Source organism: Lissotriton helveticus, chromosome 3_2 (assembly GCF_964261635.1).
Source record: "Lissotriton helveticus chromosome 3_2, aLisHel1.1, whole genome shotgun sequence".
Classification (NCBI taxonomy): Eukaryota; Metazoa; Chordata; class Amphibia; order Caudata; family Salamandridae; genus Lissotriton; species Lissotriton helveticus.
In genome coordinates, this window is record NC_136062.1 from 401,926,847 (window position 1) to 401,952,288 (window position 25,442).

The window sequence follows — 25,442 nt, forward strand, 5'->3', positions numbered from 1 at the left end:
GAGATAGATGGGATGGATCGGAATAAGCTGTAAATTGCATATTCGTCAATGAAGAAGAAAAACTGGCTTGGTAGAGTCCTCAATGGACCTCTGTGAGTACCCAAGGGCTCATGGAAGCCACCTTGGCACAGAGGACCAGCCAGCAGATTAGCTTCAGCCAATGCCCTCTCTGTGACCAGAGTGGGTGCCAGGACAGGCACCAGAAGATAAACACCAGTGACATTCAACCCGTCTTCTCTGTTCATGATCAGATGTTGATAAAGCCTCTGCAAAGGTTACTTTTCGAGTTATAAATCCGCGATGTTAATAACTTGAGTTTATACTGAGATAAACAGCTGCCAGGCACTCCGACCACCAGGAGAATTTGAGGTTATTGCTTTCCGTGCCAAGAGATTGGTTGCACCGATACACAAGTACGTCACCACCGCAGTATTGAGAGCGGTGGGCTGGAGGCGTGAACCCTGTAGAAGAGATTATTACTTTTAATATCCTTCTGATCTGTAGCCCTCAGCAGCTGCTGGTGTTTCAAGAAAGAATAAAGCAGAATCTTTTTATGTTGTTTTTTGTGTGCCAAGATCAGCCGCAAAGCGTGGAAGCAGATAGACCAGACAATTCATTGGACGGCGACCACCTGGAGTCCCGCCATTTCTAGGATCCCATCCCACTAAAGAAAATGGCGGGTACAGTATAATAGCAGGACACGGTTTACTGCAGGATTCTAGGCGTAATCCCCTCCAGGACAACCCACTCTTGATAGGGCTTTTTCAGCAGCCAATCGGAACCTGCTGAAAACACACACCAATTGGGTTTGGTCAAAGTGCAGCCAGCCAGAATGGCTGAAATAATCTGGGGCCCCATTTATGAAAAGTGACGCATCGCTGAGTGAAAACAGCGATGTGTCACTTTTGACTGCGGCCTCCTTGCGAAACCAATGATGCGTCATATTTACAGTATGACGCATCATGGCGCAAGGAGTTACAGATACGTCAGTATTTCTGACGTATCTGTATGGCGCAAAAGTGACGCATTGCTAGAGTGTGTCACAAAAGTGACGCACCGGCGGCGTAAAAGTGACGTACGTCCTCATAAATGAGGCCCCTGGTGTTTTAGCCAACGCGAGTAGCTATCGTTCGATCAATCAGTTTCCATTTCACACCCATCTGATTGCATGCTGGGAGGCCAATCTCCATTACTGGTGGAGTGCTCCTGGAGCACTTTTATAGTTCTGCACCAGAGAGGCATGCCAGTGGTTAGTGGATTCTGGCGAGAGGGACTTTAAAAGTTTTACAGCACTTGAATTCGAGACAGTTAGTGGAATACCGCAGTATGAGATGAATGCTTTCCACATCTGTGAAAATGGTTACCCACCCTGACAGACCAGCTTTCGCTGCTCTAAGGTTTTGTCTTGTTTCCCAGTGGATGAACTGCTGTGTAGCACATTCCTTTTGACTGCAGTCGCTTCTTGGAGATGGTTTTCAGTGTATATATACCTCTAGTTGTTGCAGTTCTGATTATTCTATAACTAGTAGCAAAGCTCCTCGTAATTTTCCACTGAAAGTGCATAATGTACAAAACCCCATTTGCCGCAGCTGGAACCAGTATGCACCATTTGTAAACGGTGAACTATAGTTTCCGCCAGGGATGGTTGTTTTTAGCTACTGTGGTAGGTGTCCAACGCCCGCAAAGGAAGTGACTCAGACCTTAGTGGTTGTGACAGAATTTTCCCAAACCTCTGAGACGGAAGACCATGCAGGCCCTGGCAGGTTTTTACCTTACGATGACAGAGTAACCCATCCGCCGAGATCTAAATCAGACTTCTAGTGTGTTTTGAACCAGAATGCTGGAGGTACAGTGTGCAGGCACACCAGGGCAGTCCCCTGCGGCATCAGTGTAAAGGAGGGTTACACTGCACTACCGAGGGCGGGCTCAGCGTCACCACCAGGGTGTATGAACGCGAGGATCGCCTGGAGGTAGGGCGGCACATGCGTGCCCACAACACCTACATGCAGTGCAGGAATATTCATCAACTTGGCATGGTACTCTGAAAGCAGCTCTGCTTCCTCCCGCCAGAGTAGCACAATGTGCTTCACTTTTGGGGGATGAAGAAAGCTTCAACCAGTGTATATGTATGTGAGTTCTGTATGGCTCCATTAGGGCCTTCAAGGCACTACAGAGTAATTCAAGCATGACGATAAGGCCCCGTTGAAGCATTTATTTGTGTCCCTTCATAGTCGTCTCACACTATAGTTTTCTTTTGAATGTATATCCTTCTTACTATCCTGTCAATGTGCAGGGCAACTGATTGTGCTCTAGCTCTCTGGAATACCTTTTACCTCTGAAACAGTACTAACACCTTTTGGTCCAGAATGCTACCTGGGCTTGTGGAGAACCCTTGCGGTCCTTCCTCCGTCCAGTGAGCTTTAACGTTTACATAAACATTCAGAGCAAACCTGGACAGCCATTATCTATCTATGTATCTATCTATCTATCTATCTATCTATCTATCTATCTATCTATCTATCTATCTATCTATCTATCTATCTATCTATCTATCTATCTATCTATCTATCTATCTATCTATCTATCTATCTATCTATCTATCTATCTATCTATCTATCTATCTATCTATCTATCTATCTATCTATCTATCTATCTATCTATCTATCTATCTATCTATCTATCTATCTACCTATCTATCTATCTATCTATCTATCTATCTATCTATCTATCTATCTATCTATCTATCTATCTATCTATCTATCTATCTGTCTGTCTGTGTGTCTGTCTGTCTGTCTGTCTGTCTGTCTGTCTGTCTGTCTGTCTGTCTGTCTGTCTGTCTATCTATCTATCTATCTATCTATCTATCTATCTATCTATCTATCTGTCTATCTACCTCCCTACTTACCAACCTACCTACTGACCTATCCATCCATCCATTCATCTATCTATGAGTATTTATATAGTGTATACCTAACCAAGAGGCATCGGAGCACTTTAGAGAGTACAGTAACACACTAGACCTGAAGGTAGGTACCACAAAAAGGAAGAGCTGCTTACTTTTATTTATGGATAAGTGTATTTACGAAACACAAACTTAACTATGGCATCAAAGAGCTTTACAGACAAATAGTTAATATTTTTTGCACGAGCCCTGAAAATTGCAGTCAACAAGTTGGTTCACAGAAGCCAATTGTGGTAGCATTTACTTCGCACCAGTCAGCCAGGCCCAGTTACTTTATCCAAATGCCCTAGTTGCCCCTTACCCACCTCTATGAATCCATCTGGGGTCATCACCGTCCAGATGACAGGAGAGCACTACATGTCTAGCAGTTTCTACCCTGCTTTCTCCAAAATGTCAATATGTCCCTACGTGTTCCTACTTGCCCTGTAGCGCCTAGAGGCTTGGAGTAGCCTAAGGCAAACCAGGAAACTTTACAGGCTGCATTATTTTGTGCCCATTTTTCGGTGGTTGTTGGGGCACAGGGTCACCAGCCTTGTTGTTGGTGACTGGTCCATTGACGTAGATGGTGGAATCAGGGGTTCAGGTGGAGAAAACCGATAACTCTATGGAAATTTGTAAAGCGCTCACTACCCTAGTAATTGATGAGCGGTGCACTGTTCACTTCTGCTACTAGCCCCCTGAGAAAAAGGTTGTGTGCATCTCCCTCCGCACTAGTCCCACTGCACAGTTAAAGAACCCTATTTCTGACCACATGGCTCTACCATCTCTTCCTACCTCTGTTCTCCTGCCCCTATCTCACTCACTGTAGCTCTTGCGTTTCTGTGGGCGGAACTTAATATAACTCACCCAGGTGCTCAGGATTACGTCTGGGCGGAGTTTGCGGAGTTCTGCTGTGTGAAAGTACGCTAAGTGACAAAAAAACTCTGCCGCGCTCTGCGTAGTTTAGTAAAAGGCAGAGTGCAGTAAGTTGCATTGCTCGTGCTGATTTTTAGCAGTGGAGGTTCTCCTGCTCTGTCAATTCAGCACGAACGGCACCACGTGCAGCCAAAGAGGGTACTGCTTCTTTCTGCCTTTCGAGTAGTTGTTCTACTCGAGCGGCTGCTTCCTCAACGCGAGCAGCAGTTTTCTTTACACAAGCGGTAGCGACCTGCTGCGACTGCCCGCTTTGAGAAATGTTGCTGGGAGGTGCTCTTGCGTATAATTTACCTCACTTGCACTCTCCAACTTAACATTGACGAGCTACGCAGGAGGAAACTCTGCCCCGCTACGCAGAGTTTATCAGAACTTGGGGGCATATTATCAAGGGGGTTTATCTCCGCTTTTTTGGCTTTAAAAGCCAAGAAAGCGGAGATAAAATTATCTCCCTATTACCTAGCTGTCGCTAACACCAGTTAGTGAGAGTTAGTAGGAGATAGCGACGATCTTGGGCCCCACTTTGCATGTCAGTGATATTTATCTCTAATGACATGCAAAGTGGGCGTGCCAAGATGTTAGCGACTGGAAACAGTCGCTAACATCGCTATCTCCTATTACCAACTTTTGGAGATATTCGCGCTAAGCGCGAATATCTCCAAAAGCTAACACCTGCCCTGAGCAGTTCTTAGCCATGTTATCCAATGGGAGGTGGATAACATGGCTAAGAGCATTAGCTCGGTAATGCATGAATATCACTGACTTTTCAGCGATATTCATGCATTGCGGCCGTTTTTTATCGCATTTGCGATAAACCTTGGTAATACCAAGGTTTATCTGCGATAATTTCTGGCGATGCTTAGCGTTAAAAAATGTGTTGCTAAGCATCGTTAGCGATAAATATCGCTTAACATTGGTAATATGCCCCTTGGTGCTGTACGCCAAGGGGGAGTGTGCAAAACTCTGCGAACTCTGCCTGCAGAGCGGAATTCGCCGCCCACTTATACTCAGGATGCGCTCAAGGATCATGATGAAGAGAAGAATTGTGCATATGCTGATGTGCCTGGGTACAGCTACAGAGCGGTCCATGATGGTGAAACATCAGGTGGTGTCACTGGGTCATGTAAAAATCAAATAAACCAAAATTAAAAACACCCTGGACGGTGTGGGATGTACAGACAGCCCTGGCCTTATAGTGGGGACAGCTACATTTCCAGGAAAGGCTGAGCATCCCAGGCTCCATGTCAACGTTTGAGAGCATCAGTGCAGCGACATAGGAGAAGGATGTACATGAAGAATTGAGGTTCTGTCATTCCTTAGGGCAGTGTGATGTAGTCCCTGTAGCTAGCTACACTGCCATGATACTATGTACCTGCCTACTGGCCAGCGTCCGATGCCAGTGACGTTATTAGCAAATTAAAAGATCCGGAAACAAAGCTTAGGGGTTAATGCAGCTATAACAGAGATCAGTGTGCAAGCTGAAACTCCACATAGCCTTTATAGCCTCCACTAAACTCCATCCCCTGGGGAACTGGAGACAATTTATTTTGGGAGCAGTTTTGTACTGTACCACCCTATCTAAATCTCTGGGGGTGTTCGATCGGGACTGCCCATTCTCCCCCAGACCCCCAGGAGAAAGAAGACTGGTTTGACAGAGTCATGTCAGTCTCGTGTTGCCTGGATGGTATGACGAAGGCCATGTTGGTTCTAGACTGAGCTGGCATCGGTTCATTCTGAAGGAGAGGTTAGCAACAGCAATTCACGGCCCGACGCTGGAGGCTAGTCCATCCTACGGAGAAGAAAGCTCACGAGCTCCTGACCATCCCACTTTCAGCAGAGCACGTGCGTCCCATCCCGGTTGGGGACGCCAGTGAGGCTGGGGCCAGATGTTCGCAGCTGGCAGTGGACCCTTCAGACGGATGCTTCACTCCACGATTCTCCCTGGAGTTACATTTTTGCAGAATGAGCTGTTGGCTGCGGACTGAACCAAAAGTGTCCTGAGTTCAAATGCACGATTTTCCACATAGTCTAAGAAAGGATTCTCGCAGAAATTTGATTTTTGGAGGGTTAAGGGACTAAGAATACTTAACCGTCCTTCTGTTCATCAGTTTATCCTTCTGCAATTCTATCCATTTCCCATCTACCTATTGTTTGTCCCTTTCATTAATCCATCCGTCAATCATAACACCCTACATGTAACCAGTGTGTCCTTCACTACACCTCTCCTTTCCTCACTTTAATGTTTCCTCCTTCCTATGACTGCTTCTCCCCGTCTTCCCTCATTTCCCCTCTTTTCATTTTCTCCCCTCCTAGCTTTTTCTTGCTCACCTTTCTCTCTCCTGCTTTTTTTTCGCCGGACTCTCTCTATTCCCGTTTCAACATGTATCAGTTTCCTTTACTGTACTTGGTTCATTTGACAGCCCTGCGCCAACACCTCTTAGGTCTAGCACCAGAGACAAATAAAGTGTCCTCGGACAGAAGGAGTCCATAGATAACTCATCAGTGTGTAGACTCAGGTTCCCAAGCCATCGGGACCAGTGGCATTGTTTCCCTGTTAGCTGCTAGGGTTGGGAGTAGCAGAGATTTACAATTGACACTGATCCGTTGCCCTGATTTCCTGCACCCTGGGTGATGTGCCATAGTGCCACACCCTTAACTAGGAACAACAAAATGGGAGTGCATTATGCAGTATACTGTCCAATCGCCTCTTTGATAGCAAGCCTCTATGGAGCTGAAACTACACTGGCGTGAATTAGGAAAGACGGAGGGTATTAGGTGGATGAGAAGGAGGGCCTAGGACATGAGCTGCAAGCATAGTACAAAGAGTACTTACAGGGACTCCTTTCATCCTTCTGTGCCTTAATGAAACTCTAATCCCATATTGGAAGGTGGCTGCAGATCTGGACATCTCATGCCCTCATGACCACAGATGTGTGAGGTGTGGACCAACTCTATGTATGAGGAACAGTAAAAGTCTCTTGGCACATTGAGTGAGTCCATGAGTAAGACCACTTCCCAAAGAGTGAGGCTCACTCCTAATGCGTGAGATTTATATCAGAATAAGTATAGCAATGCCCCTAGCTGCCTCTAATTGAAGTCTTTACGCTATAGACGCTCCTTATACATTCAATGCCTCTTTTCAGTGACAAATTATGAGCTGGTCCCTGCATCGATTCCCTTTCACTCCTCATCGACCCCAACAAATCAGACATAGTTACTTCTGGCTCCCAACCTCAAGCTGTTTCTTTAACTCTGTTTTTTGTTGCCTTGATTTTCGATTGTAGTTTTCTCCTAACAGTAGACATTGTTTCTATAGGTTCACTTGATGCTATTAAATAATTTCATTGCTGTTGTTTATTTTAGTACTCAAGCGATCCTTGAGACTATTTAGGCACGGCTCGTGCTGCATCAAGAAACTGTAACCATCAGCTAAAAAAACAGTTCTTATCCCACTGCGGCCCTCCTCCTACCCTTCATGGCCCTGAACCCCTCTCTCGTGCTTCTTACTGATATTTCGCTCTTAAAACCACTTCATAATGTAATATACTCAATTATCCAGTACCTGACCTCGTTCTGTCATAATAAAAGCGGGAAACGGCCACTACAACGTAGCCGTTTCCACGAAATCCTTAACTACGCATGCAGTACAACGCATGCGTGGTTACCACTAAAGCCTTTACCACGCATACCTTTACTACGAGATTTGTAGTAAAGGCATATGTGGTAAAGGTAAAAAGTAAAACATTGGGGGGCTTGGGGGGGTCTCCCCCCCCAAAAAAAACTCACCAGAAGTCACGTCGGGATAGGAAGATAATCAGCGTCGTTTAAGAGAAATCGAAAAAAAATAATCCGTTTCCTCTTAACAACGTATGACGTCACCACGCAAGTATTCGAGGTAAAGGTTATGCGTGGAAAACGAATTCCGTTGTAACGCATGCGTGGTAAAGGCATGCGTTGCAACGGAATTCGTTGTAACGTCATACATTCAATAAAAGCACTCTGGCTTAAGCCTGATATAAATAAAATGAGTGAAATCAAATGAAATGGCATCTTATGGATCCATGCAAGGACGTACTAACCACTCATGCCCGGGTTTATGCATCTTCTGAGGTGCTTACTCTAAACCACACTGCGGCGGCCTGAGGTCTTAGGCACCTTCTGCAGAGAAGGTCACAACCGCATGCAGCTCCTCACAAGAGGTGCGGATAGGAAGCGCCTATGCAGCCCTCACCGCTTGGGTTGAAAGAACTAGCATCGCACCTGCTCTGAGAGAGCTACCTTGGAATGTGGCAGGCCGCATTAAAGACCGCCTTAAGATCTTGAAACTGATTTCCAGAGTTGTTGTGGCAACAATCCAAATCTATCTAAAATGACTCAGAAATGAGGATGAACTACAAGGTACCAGCATAGATTAACCAAGGAATTAAGCATTCCTGGTACACCTCAATTTGGAGAGGTTTTCTCATTGGCTATCAAGTTAAGGGATCATTGAACTGACCTGAAAGAAATGTCTCCCTCAAGAACAGTCAAGCACCAATAATTCTGGGAATTGGACAACTCATCTTCCCCAGCTAGACCACTAGAAAATGTGAAGATGAGCAGTTATGCTTTCCTTGGCTTACATGCTAACAATTGTACCCTGGGATGAGTCTTTTGTCAAGATTCACTCGCCACAACCATGCTGGTTCCTAAAATAATAGGCGGCCTTGGATTACACTGAGGAGCTGTCCAGTCAATCGAATCTAAGTAATTGGGGACATTCCATCGATCTGTCAAGGAAGATAAAACTACTTATAGGAGATTGAATATTTTATTTGGGAGTCTTTCCTTATCTCGTCCAATAGTGGAGTAACTGATTACCACCAGCTTTGTGCATTTCTAGGTAAGCAGCGTGCACTCAGAGGATTGGAGCTGAACACACCTACTAGGCTGGTGCCTGGGAAGGGTGATGTGATGGGGTCGGTCACATGACAGACAGTCTTCTAAGGCAAAGGTTAGCAAGGAAAACTCAATTTGTTTAGGCAGACCAATGTTTTCCAATGCATAACATACACTTAAAGTCAGCTGTGGGTCCACAACTACCCCATGATTGGATGATTTTGGTGTCTACTCATCCCTATTCTACTGTTTGTCTCTCCCAGGAGTATCCCGGTCTCTCTGTGTGCTAATTTTACGAGTTTTTGCCCTTCCCTAGCATACCTGAGGGGGACTTTTTTGTTTATTTGTTTTTCAGCACTAAATGGAGTGCATATGGTTCCTTGCTCTCCTTTCTTCTAAGATTGCCGGCCACACAAGCGCGTGAATGGTTGAACGTCAGTATAAACTGTTCACCTTAATTACAATGATAGCACAACTCACCCCCGATCATATTACCCCCAGGATCATGGATTCTTCAAATTGCATTTATTTAGATAAGTTTCTCTGTCTTCTAAGAATGCTTGGTTACATATTAACTTGCGCTTTAAGTGCAGAGGTGCATGATATCTTATCACAATTCAGAAAGGATAAAACACACTTACTGTTGTCAAAGTGCACATGCGTGCATTACGACATCATAAAAGAGCCCTCGCATTTGACGGTAGTGCACTTGGATGTGAAATCTATTCCAAGAACGCTTGGTCATGACATGAAAACCATGCTGGTCTAGAACTCTAAAGTGTCCTGAGTGAGTTTAATCTCACGATCAGTACAGTACATTCACAAACTTGAAGGGACTGTAAATGTGAAAATAGCAGAGTACAAGTAGATCCCAAAAATGTGGAACTATAGTGATCAAGTATTTTATAGAATAAAACCCAACTACATTCTAGTACACTTGACTTCAGGAGTGGTGCTACTAGAACGTGATCCGCGTGACCTCCTTACTCCAGCTCATTACAGACTCTGTCTGGAGGTCTGAAATGTTCACTTACAAATCATAGGGCCCGATTCACAGAACTAACTTAAGACAAAATCCTAAACTTACTACCATTTTGGTATTCACAGTAGGCAGTTACTCATTTTGGTATTCACAGAAGTTAGGACTCCTAACTTTAGGACTCCCAAATGCCTTCTGTGAATCCTGAAAGTCTTAAAGTTAAGATTTTTCTCAGTTACAGAGTAGTAAAGTTAGGACTCTTTACTTTAGGACTCCTAAACTGATAAAAATCCTAACTTTAAGACTTTTAGTATTCACAGAAGGCATTTAGGAGTCCTAAAGTTAGGAGTCCTAAGTTTACTACACTTAAACTGAGAAAAATCCTAACTTTAAGACTTTCAGTGTTCACAGAAGGCATTTAGGAGTTCTAAAGTTAGGACTCCTAACTTCTGTGAATACCAAAATGAGTAAGTGTCTTCTGTGAATACCAAAATGGTAGTAAGTTTAGGATTTTGTCTTAAGTTAGTTCGGTGAATCGGGCCCATAGATTTCAGGAATGTGAGTCTAATAATTAATTGTAAGCAAAACAGAACTACAACACCCAGAATACACTGCACTATAACACAGAAAAACAGACCTGGAAACACTCTCCCTAATGACCTGGATGGAAGTGGTCACCCCATAGGCAAAACAAGACATCTGTTGTAGGGGCTAGATTGCCCTTTAAAGGACTAGCTCAGTCCCCTTTAAGGGGGTGGGGAAAAGAGGTCATTCGGTCTAATGTATTACAAATCCTTGCACCAATTTTGCTAGACTGAAGCTGTCAGAATACAATAAGGAGATGAATATGAAAACGAAGTGCCACAAATTGTTCAGACTTAATAAATTGTGTGATCCTGCACATGTTCCTTTATATCCCTGTATTTCAGTTCCTTTATCACTCACACCTTTTATCGCCTTGGTTAGTAGTAGGATTCACACTCTTTCTGCTATGCCTCATAGTAGCTTTCTCATTAGCTTCCCTGTTGTGGTTGGTTTCAGCTTTTCAGAAGATCCTTGACTGCTCAGTGATCTGGGTGTCAGCTGTTGTGATTAAAGAGTGAATCTGTGTGCTCCTGAAGGGGGCCATGTTGGTTATTTCTCTGAGCACGGCTCCATTGGGATACAAACTCTCTGTTTCTTCAGTGCCTTGGGGGTATCAATGGTCTAATTACATATAGAAGTCTTTGAAAACTTCCACATACACTCTCTACAGTAGGATAAACATATAGGGACCTATTCACAAATGTAACCTATACTTTTGAATAAGTTTACACTTTGAGCAAGTTCACTACTTTTCGGTATTTACATACTGTACTATTATAGCACCTTACATTTGTGTAGTAACTTGCACATTTGTAGTAAAAGCAGAACTACACACACCAACTACTGGTACCTTAATGCCCTCCCATAGAAAATAAAGGAGGTAGGGAGTTAATACAAAATTGTTACTTACTACAAAAGTGAGGTTTGTGAATGGCGCCTTGTAGTATGTTTTGTAGTAATACACTAGTACTACAAAAGCGTACTCCAAAGTGCAGTTTGAGATCATTTGCTGGACTTCTAACTCACACGCTTTCATGGTGTGTCATACAATATTGGCTCCCTTCACTTGGTCACCCAATGAGGGGCTGATATCACACAACGGGAACACAATTAACTGGATCCCTTCAATGCAGTTGTGTGGGGGCTCTGCCAGCTGATGTCCATTCCAAGGCGTGAAACATCCCAGGACACTGGTGACTCCTCAACAGCTTTGTTTATTTTGGCGTGGGAGGAGCGAGGCAGTGAGTTAAAGTGCCTCAAGTTGATGTGCACGGCACAACGCCCCACCTCCTCAAAGGCCACTCTCTCTCTGACTCTTTTCCAAAACTAGGCTGTCAGCATTTGCCATACAGCCTCAGTGAGTCGAAGGATACTCTGGAATGCATTGCAAATTGTTAAGGAATGCTTTAAGTTCCACCCCACCGGAACTAATGGGAAGAGCTAGTGTGTGTGTAAATCTCCTCTTCTGTGTCCACAAGGACTAATAAAAAATCCACTCTTTTCCAGGAAGAAGAAAACTAAAAGAAGTTGGGGCATATTATCAAGGAACAGCGTTAACATTATCGCTGCTTTAGCATTAGAAAACTGACGCTAAAGTGCAGATAATGGTCTTGATAAATTGCCCTTGTGAATTCCCATAGAAGCCCCTTGATTTTTATATGTTGTGCAGCTATTTGTACTATTGCCCAAGGTCACTTACCCACAAATAGCAAAGGACTTATTTTTCTAAAATCTAGTCATTGATTGCTACCTTCATGCAGTTATTTATTTATTTATCTTTGGCATTGTGTTCATATATGGCACCTGCTTCTGGGCACTTTAGTAAAGTGATGGGAGAAGTAATCGGGAAAGAATGAGACTTAGAGCTCCTGGAGCCCCTTCAGACCACTTCCAGTCGTAGAAATGTCGAACAAGTGTGTCTTTTGGCTTCCATGGAAATTCATCAGGCCTACTCCATGTTGGGGTTGGGTAGATATTCTAAAGCTTTGAGACCGGAGAGGTTTTCTCCCAAAATGTTTATTCTTAGTCGTGGAAGCCCCCGGAAGATGTGGAACGCCAATATTTTGTGTCGGTAACGACAGGGCAGCAGTGTGAATCTAGTCAACATGTTCTTGTGGCCATTCCATGGCTGTGGGCACACCCTACTTCCAATCTTAATAAGATACGGAACTCAGGGGCATATTACCAAGGAGGGCGATAGGTGAAAATTGACGCGTTAGCGGCAATTTTTGGCCGCTGAGCGGCGATAATTCTATCGCCTTATTCACAAGCTGTCGCTAACAGCAGTTAGCGACAGCTTGTAGGCGATACCGAGCGGTTTGGGGCCCGCTTTGCATGTCAGCGATATTTATCGCTAATAGCATGCAAAGTGGGCGTACCCAACCCGTTAGCGACTGAAAGCAATCGATAACGACAGGCGGGCAGGCGTAGCGATGGAAATATTCGCGCTAAGCGCGAATATCTCCAAATAATAACACCTGCTCAGACCAGCTCTTAGCCATGTTATCCAACGGGAGGTGGATAACATGGCTAAGAGCATTTTGTCGCTAATGCATGAATATCGCTGTATTCTCAGCGATATTCACGCATTTCGCTGCTATCGCCTGGATTTTTATCGCTTTTGAGATAAACCTTGCTAATACCAAGTTATCTCAGCGATAAAAACCGGTGATGCGCGGCGATAAAAATATTGCCGCTAAGCCTACTTAGCGATAAATATCGCTATTTGTTGGTAATATGCCCCCATGTCCCAATGACTTCACGCTCCTGCTCCTACGGGGACGATGCACATTTTGAAGACCAAATGCTGTTGATTTAGTTTGCGCCAACCTATTACCACAAATGTTGCCTCCATTTTAATAGGGCTTTGCCAGTGCTCTCAATGCAGAGCTCTGGAACCTTCTATATCTAAGTAGGAAGAAACTTCTATGTGGCTCTAGGTTCAAATCGGACTACTTGAAAGTAGAGCTGGGCGAATTTTGAAAAGTTTTTCATCCTTAAATTCCTGAGTTATTTTTTTTTAAGTTTGCCATCCTGTAGAGCTTCAGTTAGTTTAAAATAAATTGTTCTGCAGAAGAACCCCGCTACTAAAATCAGGCTTTCAGGAGAAAAGATGAGCAGAAAAGTTTGATTTTCGAGAGAGAATACATTATCTTACAAAAAACAATTTGCAGAGGAAATTCCAGCAAACTCCAAAAACTGGGTAAAGTGCAAAATGGGCTTGCTAGGCCAAACTTCTTCATTTTTAAATGTCATTCACTTCTGCAGTAAAGTAGCACCATGCCACCAAACCACTATTCTCCTACGACAACAAACAGCTCTGGGAAACAAAGCTGCTCCAGCTTTCCAGATCTTCACAGACTGGTGAGCATTGTAGCTCATCCGCTTGCACCTCAGAGGTTGCCAGGGACGCGCCACCAGGAACTGGAGGAATTTTCCCTACTAGAATTGACTCCGGAAATCACGCCTTAATGTACACACAGGCGGTGACAATTTGAGATTAAAGGTCGGTGCGACGCGATATAAAAGGTCGGGAGCTGGGCAGACCAACAACCACCTCGTACCGCCACTGACTGTCGCAAAAGGATGCTGGGACCATGTTTTGTGTCTTTGCTTAGCAAGTCCAGCCTGGGTGAAAGGCCGAAGAGGACTCTGGGGATGTAGCTGGCGATGCTGATAACATTGGTAAACAGGATGGGCGGCAAAACATTAATGGAAGAAGGAATTGACCCAGACACAGGCTCAGTCAACCCCAGGCAGACCTTTTAGCGCCAACACAAATCACCCAATGAGGCGGGAGGGAGGATTCGAAGGGGGTTGGGGCTCCATGCTGAGAACTGCCCCATAGTCACTTCTGCACCTGGAAGAGGTGTGTTTCCGCGGCTAGGGCGACTGACTCCGGCTTCTGGGGATCACGGTTCGATCCCCGGCACCGGCGGCAGATTAGCCCAGCACCATGTGACTCTTGGAAATAGCTTGAGTAATCTTCCCAACGGCCCCCAGCGCCTAGAGACCCTTACGGGTGATTGTGCACTTTACAAATGTGGATGATTATTCTCCTATCAAACTCAATGCCCCTCCTGAAAACAATAGCTCTCTGAGGATGGTGACCACCGATGACCGGTTCAAAACCCTTAGGGCTTCATCCATGCAGAATTGTGCAACGCCGACAGTCTTCTTGCTGCACTGCCCTGCGCCAATGTGAAAGGGCAGCAATGCACCGGATTTAGGACGGTGCATTCCTGTCCTTGTCCCACTGCACTGGCGTGCCATGGTGCAAGGGTGCTTTCCTTGCAGGCAGGATTTTTTGTGCGCAGGAAGCGGTACCAATCTTTAGAGTCGTTTCCTCTTACTATACAGAAAGCAGCACACATAGAGAGAGGAAAAAACAAGGAGAAATACAAATATTTCTCCTCGCTACACCTGCTCTGGGGAGGCTACTCTAGGCTTACTTGATTAACCTCTTGCCCGCGGACGGAATTCCGCTGCGGTGCTGGACATTCCAATCGTGGGCGTGGTCATGACGGCTCCCGGCCGTCATCCGCACACGAGCACTGTGATGCATGACGGGCGGGAGCCGTTATCAGCACGCAAGGGGTTAAGTAAATATGGCACAGCATCAAAATCCATGGCTCCTGCGTGGGTAAACACACTGCAACGACCATGGTACGCCTCATTGACGCATAGTAAGGGAAGGCAGCGACTTGTGCTGCTTCGTCGCACTCCTTGTCTATGAGGCCTTGCAAAGCCAGACAGAGTGGCTTTGTGTCGCCTCATAGATATGATTGAGAGGTTTACGCCACCGGAGCGTCAAAAATAGTGACGCCCCAGCGTTGTAAGTCTCTCATACATAAGCCCCTAAATGTACAATGATTTCTCAGAGCCTCTAAAGCCGAGCTGGAAACCGACTCCGTGCAGGGGATTCGGCTAGCTATCCCTGTCACTGATCAGTTTTATATATACCTTGAAAAACATTTGAAAGGAGCACTCTGAGGTCAAGGAGGTGGTTGGATGACAGAATATTAAAATATAAATAGTGTGCTACAAACATATTATAACCATAATATTAAATACCAAACTATCATGAAAATAAGTACATGTAGGCATTGGCGTAACCAGGATTAATGGCGCCCATGGCAGCCCTGGCATTTGCCTCCTGCGATGGCCGTGTATAAGAGCGGTTGAGGCCACCGCCCCCTAAAACTCGTGCCGCCAGGGTGGACCGCCCTACCCAACCCACCTTGCATAGCTACTGCTTATAGGTAAGTATAGATTAACAATTTGTAACTCCAATCCTACTTAGAAAATCATAAATGAACGTGTATGTTGAGGCAATGATAGTAAATCTATGTATTCTGTTTTCCCAGTCACAGATTTTCATTTTTACCTCTGAACTTTTTGCCTTAATATAATTTTAGATACAATTATAAATGTGTTCATATTGATGCCATATATATCTGTACTATAATCCAACTTTCTCATCACTTTGCCTCAATATTTTCTGCAGATTGTTGAACTGACTTTAGCTGATATTACAATTTTTTGACTGTGCCAGATCACCTGATTTCTTTCTTTTCTTCTCATATCCCAGCTCTACACATAAGCTGTAGGTACCGCGGCGTCTACCATGTGGAAAGGAATGCACGCTACAACCTCTTGCTGGATGAGGCCATGCAACTGTGCGAAGCACTCAACAGCTCCTTGGCGACCATGTTGCAAATGCGCAACGCGTGGGACATCGGGTTTGAAACTTGCCGGTAAGACATTGATATGGAAATTATAGGGTGCTAAGATCCAAACTGGTTAGTAGAGGCTTCATTTGGACTCGATTTTCAGAATATTCATTGAATGTAGAAAGGTGTGATCAGTGAAAATTACTACTTTAAGGCCAGATTTAAAGTTTGGTGGGCCGGTTACCCCGTCACAAACATGACGGATATCCTGTCTGCTATTTTACAAATGCCATTGGATATAATGCACTTGTAATACGGCGAATGGTATATTCGTCATGTTTGTGACGGTAACCCGGTCCGCCAAACTCTAAATCAAGCCCTTAGTACTGAATCTTTCTATGGATTCCTTGTGGCTGTGGAGCGGTGGAACATGTAGTCTTTACTGAGGGTTCCACCATTTTTCTCCAGCAGCCCTTCTTGCATGACCTGTCCATGGCACTGAACAGGAGTCGCCTCTTACCTCTCAAAAGTAATGTGACAACACTGACTACTATGATGTGAATGGGGCAGCTAATAAAGGAGGTTGCGAGAAGGAGAGACCTCCAATGCACTACCTTGTAATGCCACACTTAAGCCACTAATGAAGTACATTTCAAGTCTGTGATAGAAGTGGTTCCTCCACGAGTAGTGCTTGATTTGTAAAAGAATGAGTGCTAGTGCCTGAAGGTCTGCTCAGATGCTCATGGCCGGTGCAATTAAATGTTGGTGCATTGAATGGCAAGGCTTTGTAGTCTTTAAATTCACCATATGCCTCTTTAAGTTACTACCAGGCACACCTGGCCCTTTATCTTACAGTTGACGGTCCCTGCTTTCTCCCTTTGTGGGTTTTTCGCCCCTTTCTCTTGCTCCACCTTTCCCCTTTGCGTATTCTTTCCCTCTCTTACACTCAGCAAAAGTCTGATGCATAAAACTTAATGCTGCTACCAATAAATTAGTGCCGGTGGCCACCATCAGCTCAAACTAAGTACTGTTCACAGGAGGTGAAACTGCTCCCCAGCTAGAAAGTAGTTTGTAATCTAGAGTTCCCCACTTTTTAATGTTTCTCGAAACACAGTTGAAGATTCTGAAGGACAGTCTCTAATATGTAATTAAAAGATATGTAAGTCAAGAAGACAAAAAGAGGTATGAGGAATAACCAATCTTTGGATATTTGCCAAGTTTAAGGTAAGGGTAAAGCACTGAGTAGTAAGCACGAAGTCTAGGTGGGTTGATTGACATAGTATGGAGAGTACCTTAGGAGTGCCCTTCCTGACACACATTTATACGTTTCTGGGCGTGATGTGGGATGACCGGGTGATGCACGAACTGTAGGAGTAGCAACTAATGCGTTCTGAGGTTCCCTCCTTCCTTATTGAGCAAATCCCAGGTGTAAAATCCCGGTACAGCCGGTATCCCTACTAGAAGCAGCAAATCCCAACAGAAAATACTATACATTTTCGGAGGGTTGCGCCAGACGACAGTAGATAGGAATCCACCAATAGCTGCGCAGTTGAATTATCCAATCATGTTTGGGGTTCCTTTCCAAAGAAGACAACACGATTTGTACAGAGCCACTGGCCATTCTTTTACAGAAAGAGTAGGAGACAGTTACAAGTAACATGTAAGAGGGGGCAGAGCTGCAGGCATGCTTTGGTACTGGGCTCAAATGTCCTATGAGCCCTTAGAATGGCCCTGTCCAAATCATCAGTATCTACATGGAGAACCTCTCTATAAACCTTACAGCAGTAGCATCAATGCATGCTATTTACAATGATGCATCTGGCATCCCGCTAACTAGCAAGTAAGCACAGTAGGCGGCTCTTGACCTCACGCTTGTCCCCCGCTCATCAAGAGGCAGCGGTTCAGGATTTTAGCCCCACCTCTTCAGCGCTTTCTGTCCAATTTGGGTATCGTTCCCCCTGGAAGTGCCCCAGCTTATATCTCTCTTCACTGTGCAGGACTCCCACCACAATGGCCCTTTTAATTACTTATTTCCTTAGCTCCTTTATGGGTCTACACACCATCACGCTTTAACTTCTGAAATATTTTTGTTTTTAACATTGGCATGAGCGCTAACCAGAAGGTAACCGTTCGAATTTAAATCCTATTAATCTAATTTCCATCTAGTGTCCCAAAGCAAGCTGGACCTTAACTCTGGTCCCATTTTTTAACCTTTTTAATGTAAACGTTTTCATAAAAGCTACAATATCTCTGAAGAGCAGCACGGTGCTACACACCATAAATCAATTACAAAAACACCTAAATTAGAAAAACAAGAGCATAAAGTACAAGAAATGTGAACATGTAAAGGGCATGACAAAGAATGTTTGGATGGTTAGAAAACGAAACAGACTATGCCGTCCCTGTGTTAATCAAGTGATTTAAGCAAATAAATCAACATTATTCCACTGTTTCTGGAATGCAAGTAGGAAAGGCACTAAAAAGAGAATGATTTTTTCTGAAGTAAGCCGTGGCTAAGATAAATAAGAAAGGGCTTGCCTACTACCTTCATATTTTTTGAATCATATGAACAGCTTAGTGGGAGGGACAAATGCTTACTTAATGGGAGGGACAAAGGCTTGCTTAGTGGAATGAACAAAGGCTCACTTAGTGGGGGGGGACAAAGGCTCACTTAGTGGGAGGGACAAAGGCTCACTTAATGGGAGGGACAAAACCTGCTTAGTAGGAGGGACACATGCTCACTTAGTGGGAGGGACGAAGGCTCACTTAGTGGGAGGGACAAAGGCTCACTTAATGGGAGGGACAATAGCCCAATAGCTTGCTTAGTGGGAGGGAAAAATGCTCACTTAGTGGGAGGGACTAAGGCTCACTTAATGGAAGGGACAAAGGCTTGCTCAGTGGGAGGGACAAAGGCTTGCTTAGTGGAAGGAACAAAGGCTCGCTTAGTGGGGGGGGGGACAAAGGCTCACTTAGTGGGAGGGACAAAGGCTCACTTAATGGGAGGGACAAACCCTGCTTAGTAGGAGGGACAAATGCTCACTTAGTGGGAGGGACGAAGGCTCACTTAGTGGGAGGGACAAAGGCTCACTTAATGGGAGGGACAATAGCCCAATAGCTTGCTTAGTGGGAGGGAAAAATGCTCACTTAGTGGGAGGGACTAAGGCTCACTTAATGGAAGGGACAAAGGCTTGCTCAGTGGGATGTACAAAGGCTTGCTTAGTGGAAGGAACAAAGGCTCACTTAGGGGGGGGGACAAAGGCTCACTTAGTGGGAGGGACAAAGGCTCACTTAATGGGAGGGACAAAGGCTCACTTAATGGGAGGGACAAACCCTGCTTAGTAGGAGGGACGAAGGCTCACTTAGTGGGAGGGACAAAGGCTCACTTAATGGGAGGGACAATAGCCCAATAGCTTGCTTAGTGGGAGGGAAAAATGCTCACTTAGTGGGAGGGACTAAGGCTCACTTAATGGAAGGGACAAAGGCTTGCTCAGTGGAAGGGACAAAGGCTCACTTAGTAGGAGGGACAAAGGCTCACTTAGTGGGAGGGACAAAGGCTCACTTAGTGGGAGGGACAAAGGCTCACTTAATAGGAGGGACAAAACTTGCTTAGTAGGAGGGACAAATGCTCACTTAGTGGGACGGACGACGGCTCACTTAGTGGAAGGGACAAAGGCTCACTTATTGGGAGGGACAATAGCTCAATAGCTTGCTTAGTGGGAGGGAAAAATGCTCACTTAGTGGGAGGGACTACGGATCACTTAGTGGCAGGGACACAGGCTTGCTTAGTAGGAGGGAAAAGGCCCATTTAGGGGTAGGGGCAAAGGCTCATTTGGGGTGGGGACAATGGCTATTTTAGTGGAAGTGTGGTAAATAATAATTACCGGGACTATTTTTCTATACATTAAATGAAAAGAATAGCTCAATAAATGAGAGGCAGAGTCCGTGGTATCTGAGTCATACGGGCTTTAATTAAGTGGCTCGAGCCAATGGACATCGGGTTCCATCACCTACTAAGGCTCAGAAAGGGATATTTAACATTTCATTAACATCATACAATATATATATAGTAAAACAGTACAGTTGCATTGAATACAGTAGGCGTAACAAGTGGAAAAAGAAAGATAAGAACATATGGGCGTGAAAGAAGGCGTGCACAGGGCGTGCACGGAGGTGTGTGATGTAGACGTCACAGAAGTGTCATAAGTGGGTGGACATATGGAGGGGGTTTCATGGGCAGCTGGAACCTTTAACCTGCTGGTGCGCGCAAAACGAGTCATGACGTGTAACTGGGGAGGGCTGGGGAGCGCTGACTTCTAGCACTAGAAGAGGAGACTGAAGTCTGGAATGTCAGAACGACCTGTACCTATAGCGTATCTGATATCTTGTGTTTGGAGTACATGTTGCTTGATTCTAAAAGTCATCAGGGCAAAGGCTTGCTTGTCACTAAAAGCTAGTGTATGCATATATTTCTTCATGTATTGCGTGTGCTATGGATCTTCTATGGATACTAATTCAGTAAATCACTTGCATGGAGACAGAAAGACTGGACTGTAGACGGATATGTTTATCCTGTTCGTTAGTTAGGAATATCAATCCGAGGAGCTGAACAGATAACTGTAGGCATAATATATTATTGGCAGGCAGGCCAGGCCGAGCCGGGCACCGCGTTGCTTGGCAGGAAGTAAGGGAAGGGTCAGGGATGCGGGCGGGGCTGTATCTCTCGGAGCGTTTCAGGAGGCTTGAGGCCTGGATCTTGTGTCCGGGCCCTGCGGAGCCTTAGAAACGGGTGCATCTCGATGATTTAACGTGCACCATGTAAAGACGTTGGCAACATAGGCCTAAAAGCCTAATTCACGTTGCTTTCACGGAGGACTGGATAACTGACATACTAACGTTGGACGCAACTGTAAATGCGTCTTTATTTCTCGGCCATGGAGGGAAAATGCATAGATTTCATGCACATATATTACATGTTGGGGAACACGTAGGGACACATAACAGGGCAAAATTCAATTTTCCTCATTCCCTCCTTGTTCCCTACGTTCCCTTCAGGAAACATCAATATTCATGAGACCATCTATCTGTTCATACAGCATCATTTGCTCGTCTTTTCTCATTTGGGTATGGGATTTTGGACGTGGAATACAAGCTGTGGCGCACAAGCCGCAAATCGCTGGACCACATTGTAAACAGAGACAACAACTGAATATGATCATTACTACTACTCCCAGGAATGACAGTACTCTCCATCCCCATGCAGATATTACACTCCAGAGCCAGCCGGACCAAGTCCAGGTGCCTGGATTCTGGTGTAGCTGATGAGCTATTTTATGAAGTCTAGTTATTGCTGAATACACAGACGGTGCGTTATTAGGAATGAAAACGCAACAACTAGATCCGATGACTCTACAAGCTCCGCCCCTATCGGCTAGGATGACGTCAAGGACAAGGCGGTTCTGAAGAACAACAAATCTCATAGCAGACTGCTCTTCTGTTAAGTTACCTAGGGCGGAAGTAGTCTCATTCACTACTGCTTCAAGGGTTCTGGTTAACCTGCGTATTAATTTACTATTCTGGACGGGACCTATGAAGAAAAAGAAACCTTTATTGAAATCCGTATACTGTTCCAATGCAGTTTCAGTCTGATCGACCATTGGGGACTCAATCTCCCTCCTATGTCTGACGTGTACTAGATGGGTATTTCGGTGATAATCGGATGGGGCTAAGAAAACTGGTGGCAATAGGAATGCAATATAACATGTTCCATCCCAATCTAGGGGCAAACGTACATAAGCGGTCTGACCACATATAAAATAGGAATGACGTGAAGCTTTGAAAGTAGACTTTCCTTTGTCACTGTACTCGACCACAGTAGTACAATCACTGTGTCCTAGGTGTACTGAACCATTCTTTCTAATACATAACTCGCCTTTCACTGGAAGAACTGTTATAGAAGGCAAGTCTGAATCAATCTCGGACTGAACATTCAAAACCATGAGGTTAGAGGAAAAATTACCTAGATCATATACTTCATTTTCTAGATCTATCCCTGTCCTATGGGGAAGACCGTCCTTGTCTGGGAAACAGGATTTATTCATAATTGTATTCAGAAGGGAAACTGTGGACTTATCGTCTAAAGATGACGTCAATGTAAACCACGCTCCACACGAACCATTGTGTGAAAACGGATAGGGAAAGAGTGGCAGAGCTCCCTTCACTGTCTGGAAAGGGGGGAGTCGACCACATACCCAGCAATTAGTGGCATTGCTGGTCTGATGCGAATAGTGTAACATACGAATAAAAGTATTGTTGCGCATTGCAAGTCGATAGGATAACTCGTGAGGGGGTAGTTCACTAAATGTGTGTTCTACAGTATCATTAGAGGAAAGGTGTGAATGTGAATCGAGAGGAGGAAAAAATACATGTAATATACAACTTATACATGTGATCATAAGACTCAGAATAAACATAAACAATAATGTAACGATGCATCTGCTTCGGAGATTTTTACAATATTTCGTTTTCTTGAAGTTTCGTCTATCTCTCTCACTATGTGGGTCTATCTCATACATGTCAGAAACCTGTCTAACCGCTTCACCCGAGGGGGACTTAAACAATTAAACGCTGTCTGACTTACTAGACCTAAGTTTGATTTTATACTCCTGCTGCGGAGTTTTCTCTAACAGGGGAAGTTTAGAGTCAGTATCGGGGCAGTCCTTGAAAAAAGTCTTTGGACACGGTCCATGGAAGCGCTTGATATGACTGGAATGGAGCCAGCCTTTTCTTCCTTCTAGTTTTACGGCGGTCCTTGTGGTCATCAGAACGAGTTTTGGCTCCTTCCAGCGTGGCTCCAGTGGGCTTGAGCGATCAAAATTTCGAACCAGGACTAGATCTCCGGGAACGACCTCGTGCGGTTTCACCTGGGTGTTGTCCGGGAAGGCAGCCGCGACCTGTGAACGACAAGAGAGTAGTGCAGACATCAAGGAAGCCAGGTAATCTGTCAGCATGTTACTGTCAACATCGGTAATTTTACGAGGCATATTCGGGGGACGACCAAAAACAACTTCATATGGTGACAAACCAGATCTGGAGTGAGCGACCATTCGCATATAGAAGAGGGCAACCGGCAGGGCTACCATCCAATCTACACTCTTTTCTGCACAGACCTTCGCTAATCGGGTTTTCAGAGTTTGATTGTGTCGCTCGACGAGGCCAGCTGCCTCGGGGTGTCGTACGCAGTGGAATTTCCACTGGTACCCTAACAGAAGTGATACCTGTTTCATGAGTTCGGACGAGAATGGCTGTCCATTATCTGAATACACGACACGGGGCAAACCATATCGAGGGAAAAACTCACGAACCAGCTGCTTGGCAGTGGTCACAGCAGTATAATCTGAGACTGGATAAGCTTCTGTCCATCTGGACAGAGCGCATACAACTACGAGGACATACTTGAATCCTCGACATCGGTCCATCTGTATATAATCCATCTGGAGGACTTCAAAAGGGTGGTCAGGAGGATGAAATCCACCTTGTTCCACGGGAACACCTTTACCTGGATTAAACTGACAACAGATCATGCAGGTACGCACTTTCTGCTTTGCTGCTGCTCGTAAATGCTTGTTAAACCAGAGATTCTGGATGCTGTCTAACATGGCTTTTTCTCCTAAGTGTGCTGGACTATGTGCAGTATTAATAATGACTTGAACCATAGAGTCGGGGAGAAACCATGTGGCTTTTCCCTTCGTCAACCATCCCTGATCTGTCTGGACCCCTCTTTGTTCAGTCCATTATCCTTATTTTGTCTGGAGTAGCATGGGTCTGTATGTCTAGTACATCTTGTGTAGGATCCTTGACTGTCATGCAAGTTGTCAGGACTGAAACGTCGGTCTTTGTCGTGTCAGCTGGAATGTCTGGAGTCTGAGCTGTAAGCTTGGCTGTTCGATCTGCCAGGTCGTTACCCTGGGAAATGGTGTCAGTGACTCTCGTATGTGCTTTGCACTTCATGACGGCTATAGCTGTAGGTAAATGTATTGCTTCTAACAGAGCTTGAATGAGGGGGCCATGCTGAATCTTGGCTCCATGAGACGTCATAAAACCTCTTTCTTGCCAGAGGACTCCAAAGTCGTGAACGACTCCGAATGCATAACGTGAATCTGTATATATATTTACTTTCAGGTTCTTGGCTCGTAGGCAGGCTTGGGTCAGAGCGATGAGCTCTGCTGCTTGAGCAGACAGGGTGTCAATACGATGTGTTTCTATAACTTCAGTTTCAGTAGTCACTGCATATGCTGCCACTAACTCTCCTGTACTTGTTCTCATACATGAACCATCCACATAAAGTGTCAGGTCTGGGTCAGGTAATGCAATGTCCGTCAAGTCTTGTCTTGGCTTTGTCATGGTGTTAATAACTTTCACACAATCATGTGTTGCAGGGTTTGAGGTAATCGAGGGTAACAGTGTAGCAGGGTTTAATGTGTTGCAGCGTCTGATCTCTATGTGTGGCTGAAACAGTGTCAGTTCATATCCTGTCAATCGTGCTATGGTCAAGTACTGAGTCTGTGTTCGGTTTAAAAGAACCTCCACGGAGTGTGGAATCTGTACTGTCAGGGGGTGTCCTAACACTATGGAATCACTTTGTCTGATAGCTAAAGCTGTGGCTGCAACTGATTTGAGGCACGCAGGCAAAGCCTGGGCTACTGGATCTAATGTGCTAGAAAAATAAGCACAAGGCTTGTGTTGTCCTGCTTGATCTTGTGTGAGAACAGATAATGCTGTACCATCGCGTTCAGTGACAAAAAGTGTAAAAGGTTTACTGTAGCATGGCGTCGCTAAAACAGGTGCTTGGCATAAAGCTTTCTTTAATTCGTTGAAAACAAGTGTATGTTCCTGGGTCCAAGGGAGGACAGTCGATGTCGCTGCCTCCTGTGTTGTCAACTGTATCAGTGGCTTGGCTAGATATGCGTACTGAGGGATCCATTGTCTGCAGTAAGAAGTGAGGCCGATAAAAGCTCGTACCTCCTTCTGTGTCTTGGGCTGTGGAAGATGTGCTATTAGCTGGATACGGTCAGGTGTCAGCTCTCTACCCCTCTCGGACAGCAAGTGACCAAGGTACACCACTTGCTGGACACAGAATTGCAATTTCGAAGGGGATACCTTGTGCCCCATTTCTGCCAGAAAATACAAGACTGTCAGTGACGCACGTTCGCAGTCACTTTCTGTACGGGCAGTAATCAATAGGTCATCAACGTACTGGAGCAGGGCAGTGTCAGTTGGCATGTGAATACTATCTAGTTGTCGTTTCAGTGCTTGACTGTAAATACTAGGACTTTCTGTGAACCCTTGAGGTGCACGTGTAAATTTATAGCTTCGTCCATTTAAACAGAATCCGAAAAGGAACTGGCTGTCCGGATGGATGGGGACACTAAAGAAGGCGTTCTTGAGATCGATGACA

General features: G+C 45.0%; 1 protein-coding gene across 3 annotated transcripts in view; it reads left to right on the forward strand.

Moving 5' to 3' along the window:
* CD44 (CD44 molecule (IN blood group)) overlaps positions 1–25,442 on the forward strand; it is a 186,445-nt gene that overhangs the window by 93,076 nt on the left and 67,927 nt on the right. For all 3 annotated transcript variants that reach the window (XM_078684321.1, XM_078684322.1, XM_078684323.1), the window contains exon 2: positions 15,907–16,072. In XM_078684321.1, the coding sequence (XP_078540447.1) occupies positions 15,907–16,072 (166 nt within the window). The remainder of the gene's footprint in view (positions 1–15,906; positions 16,073–25,442) is intronic.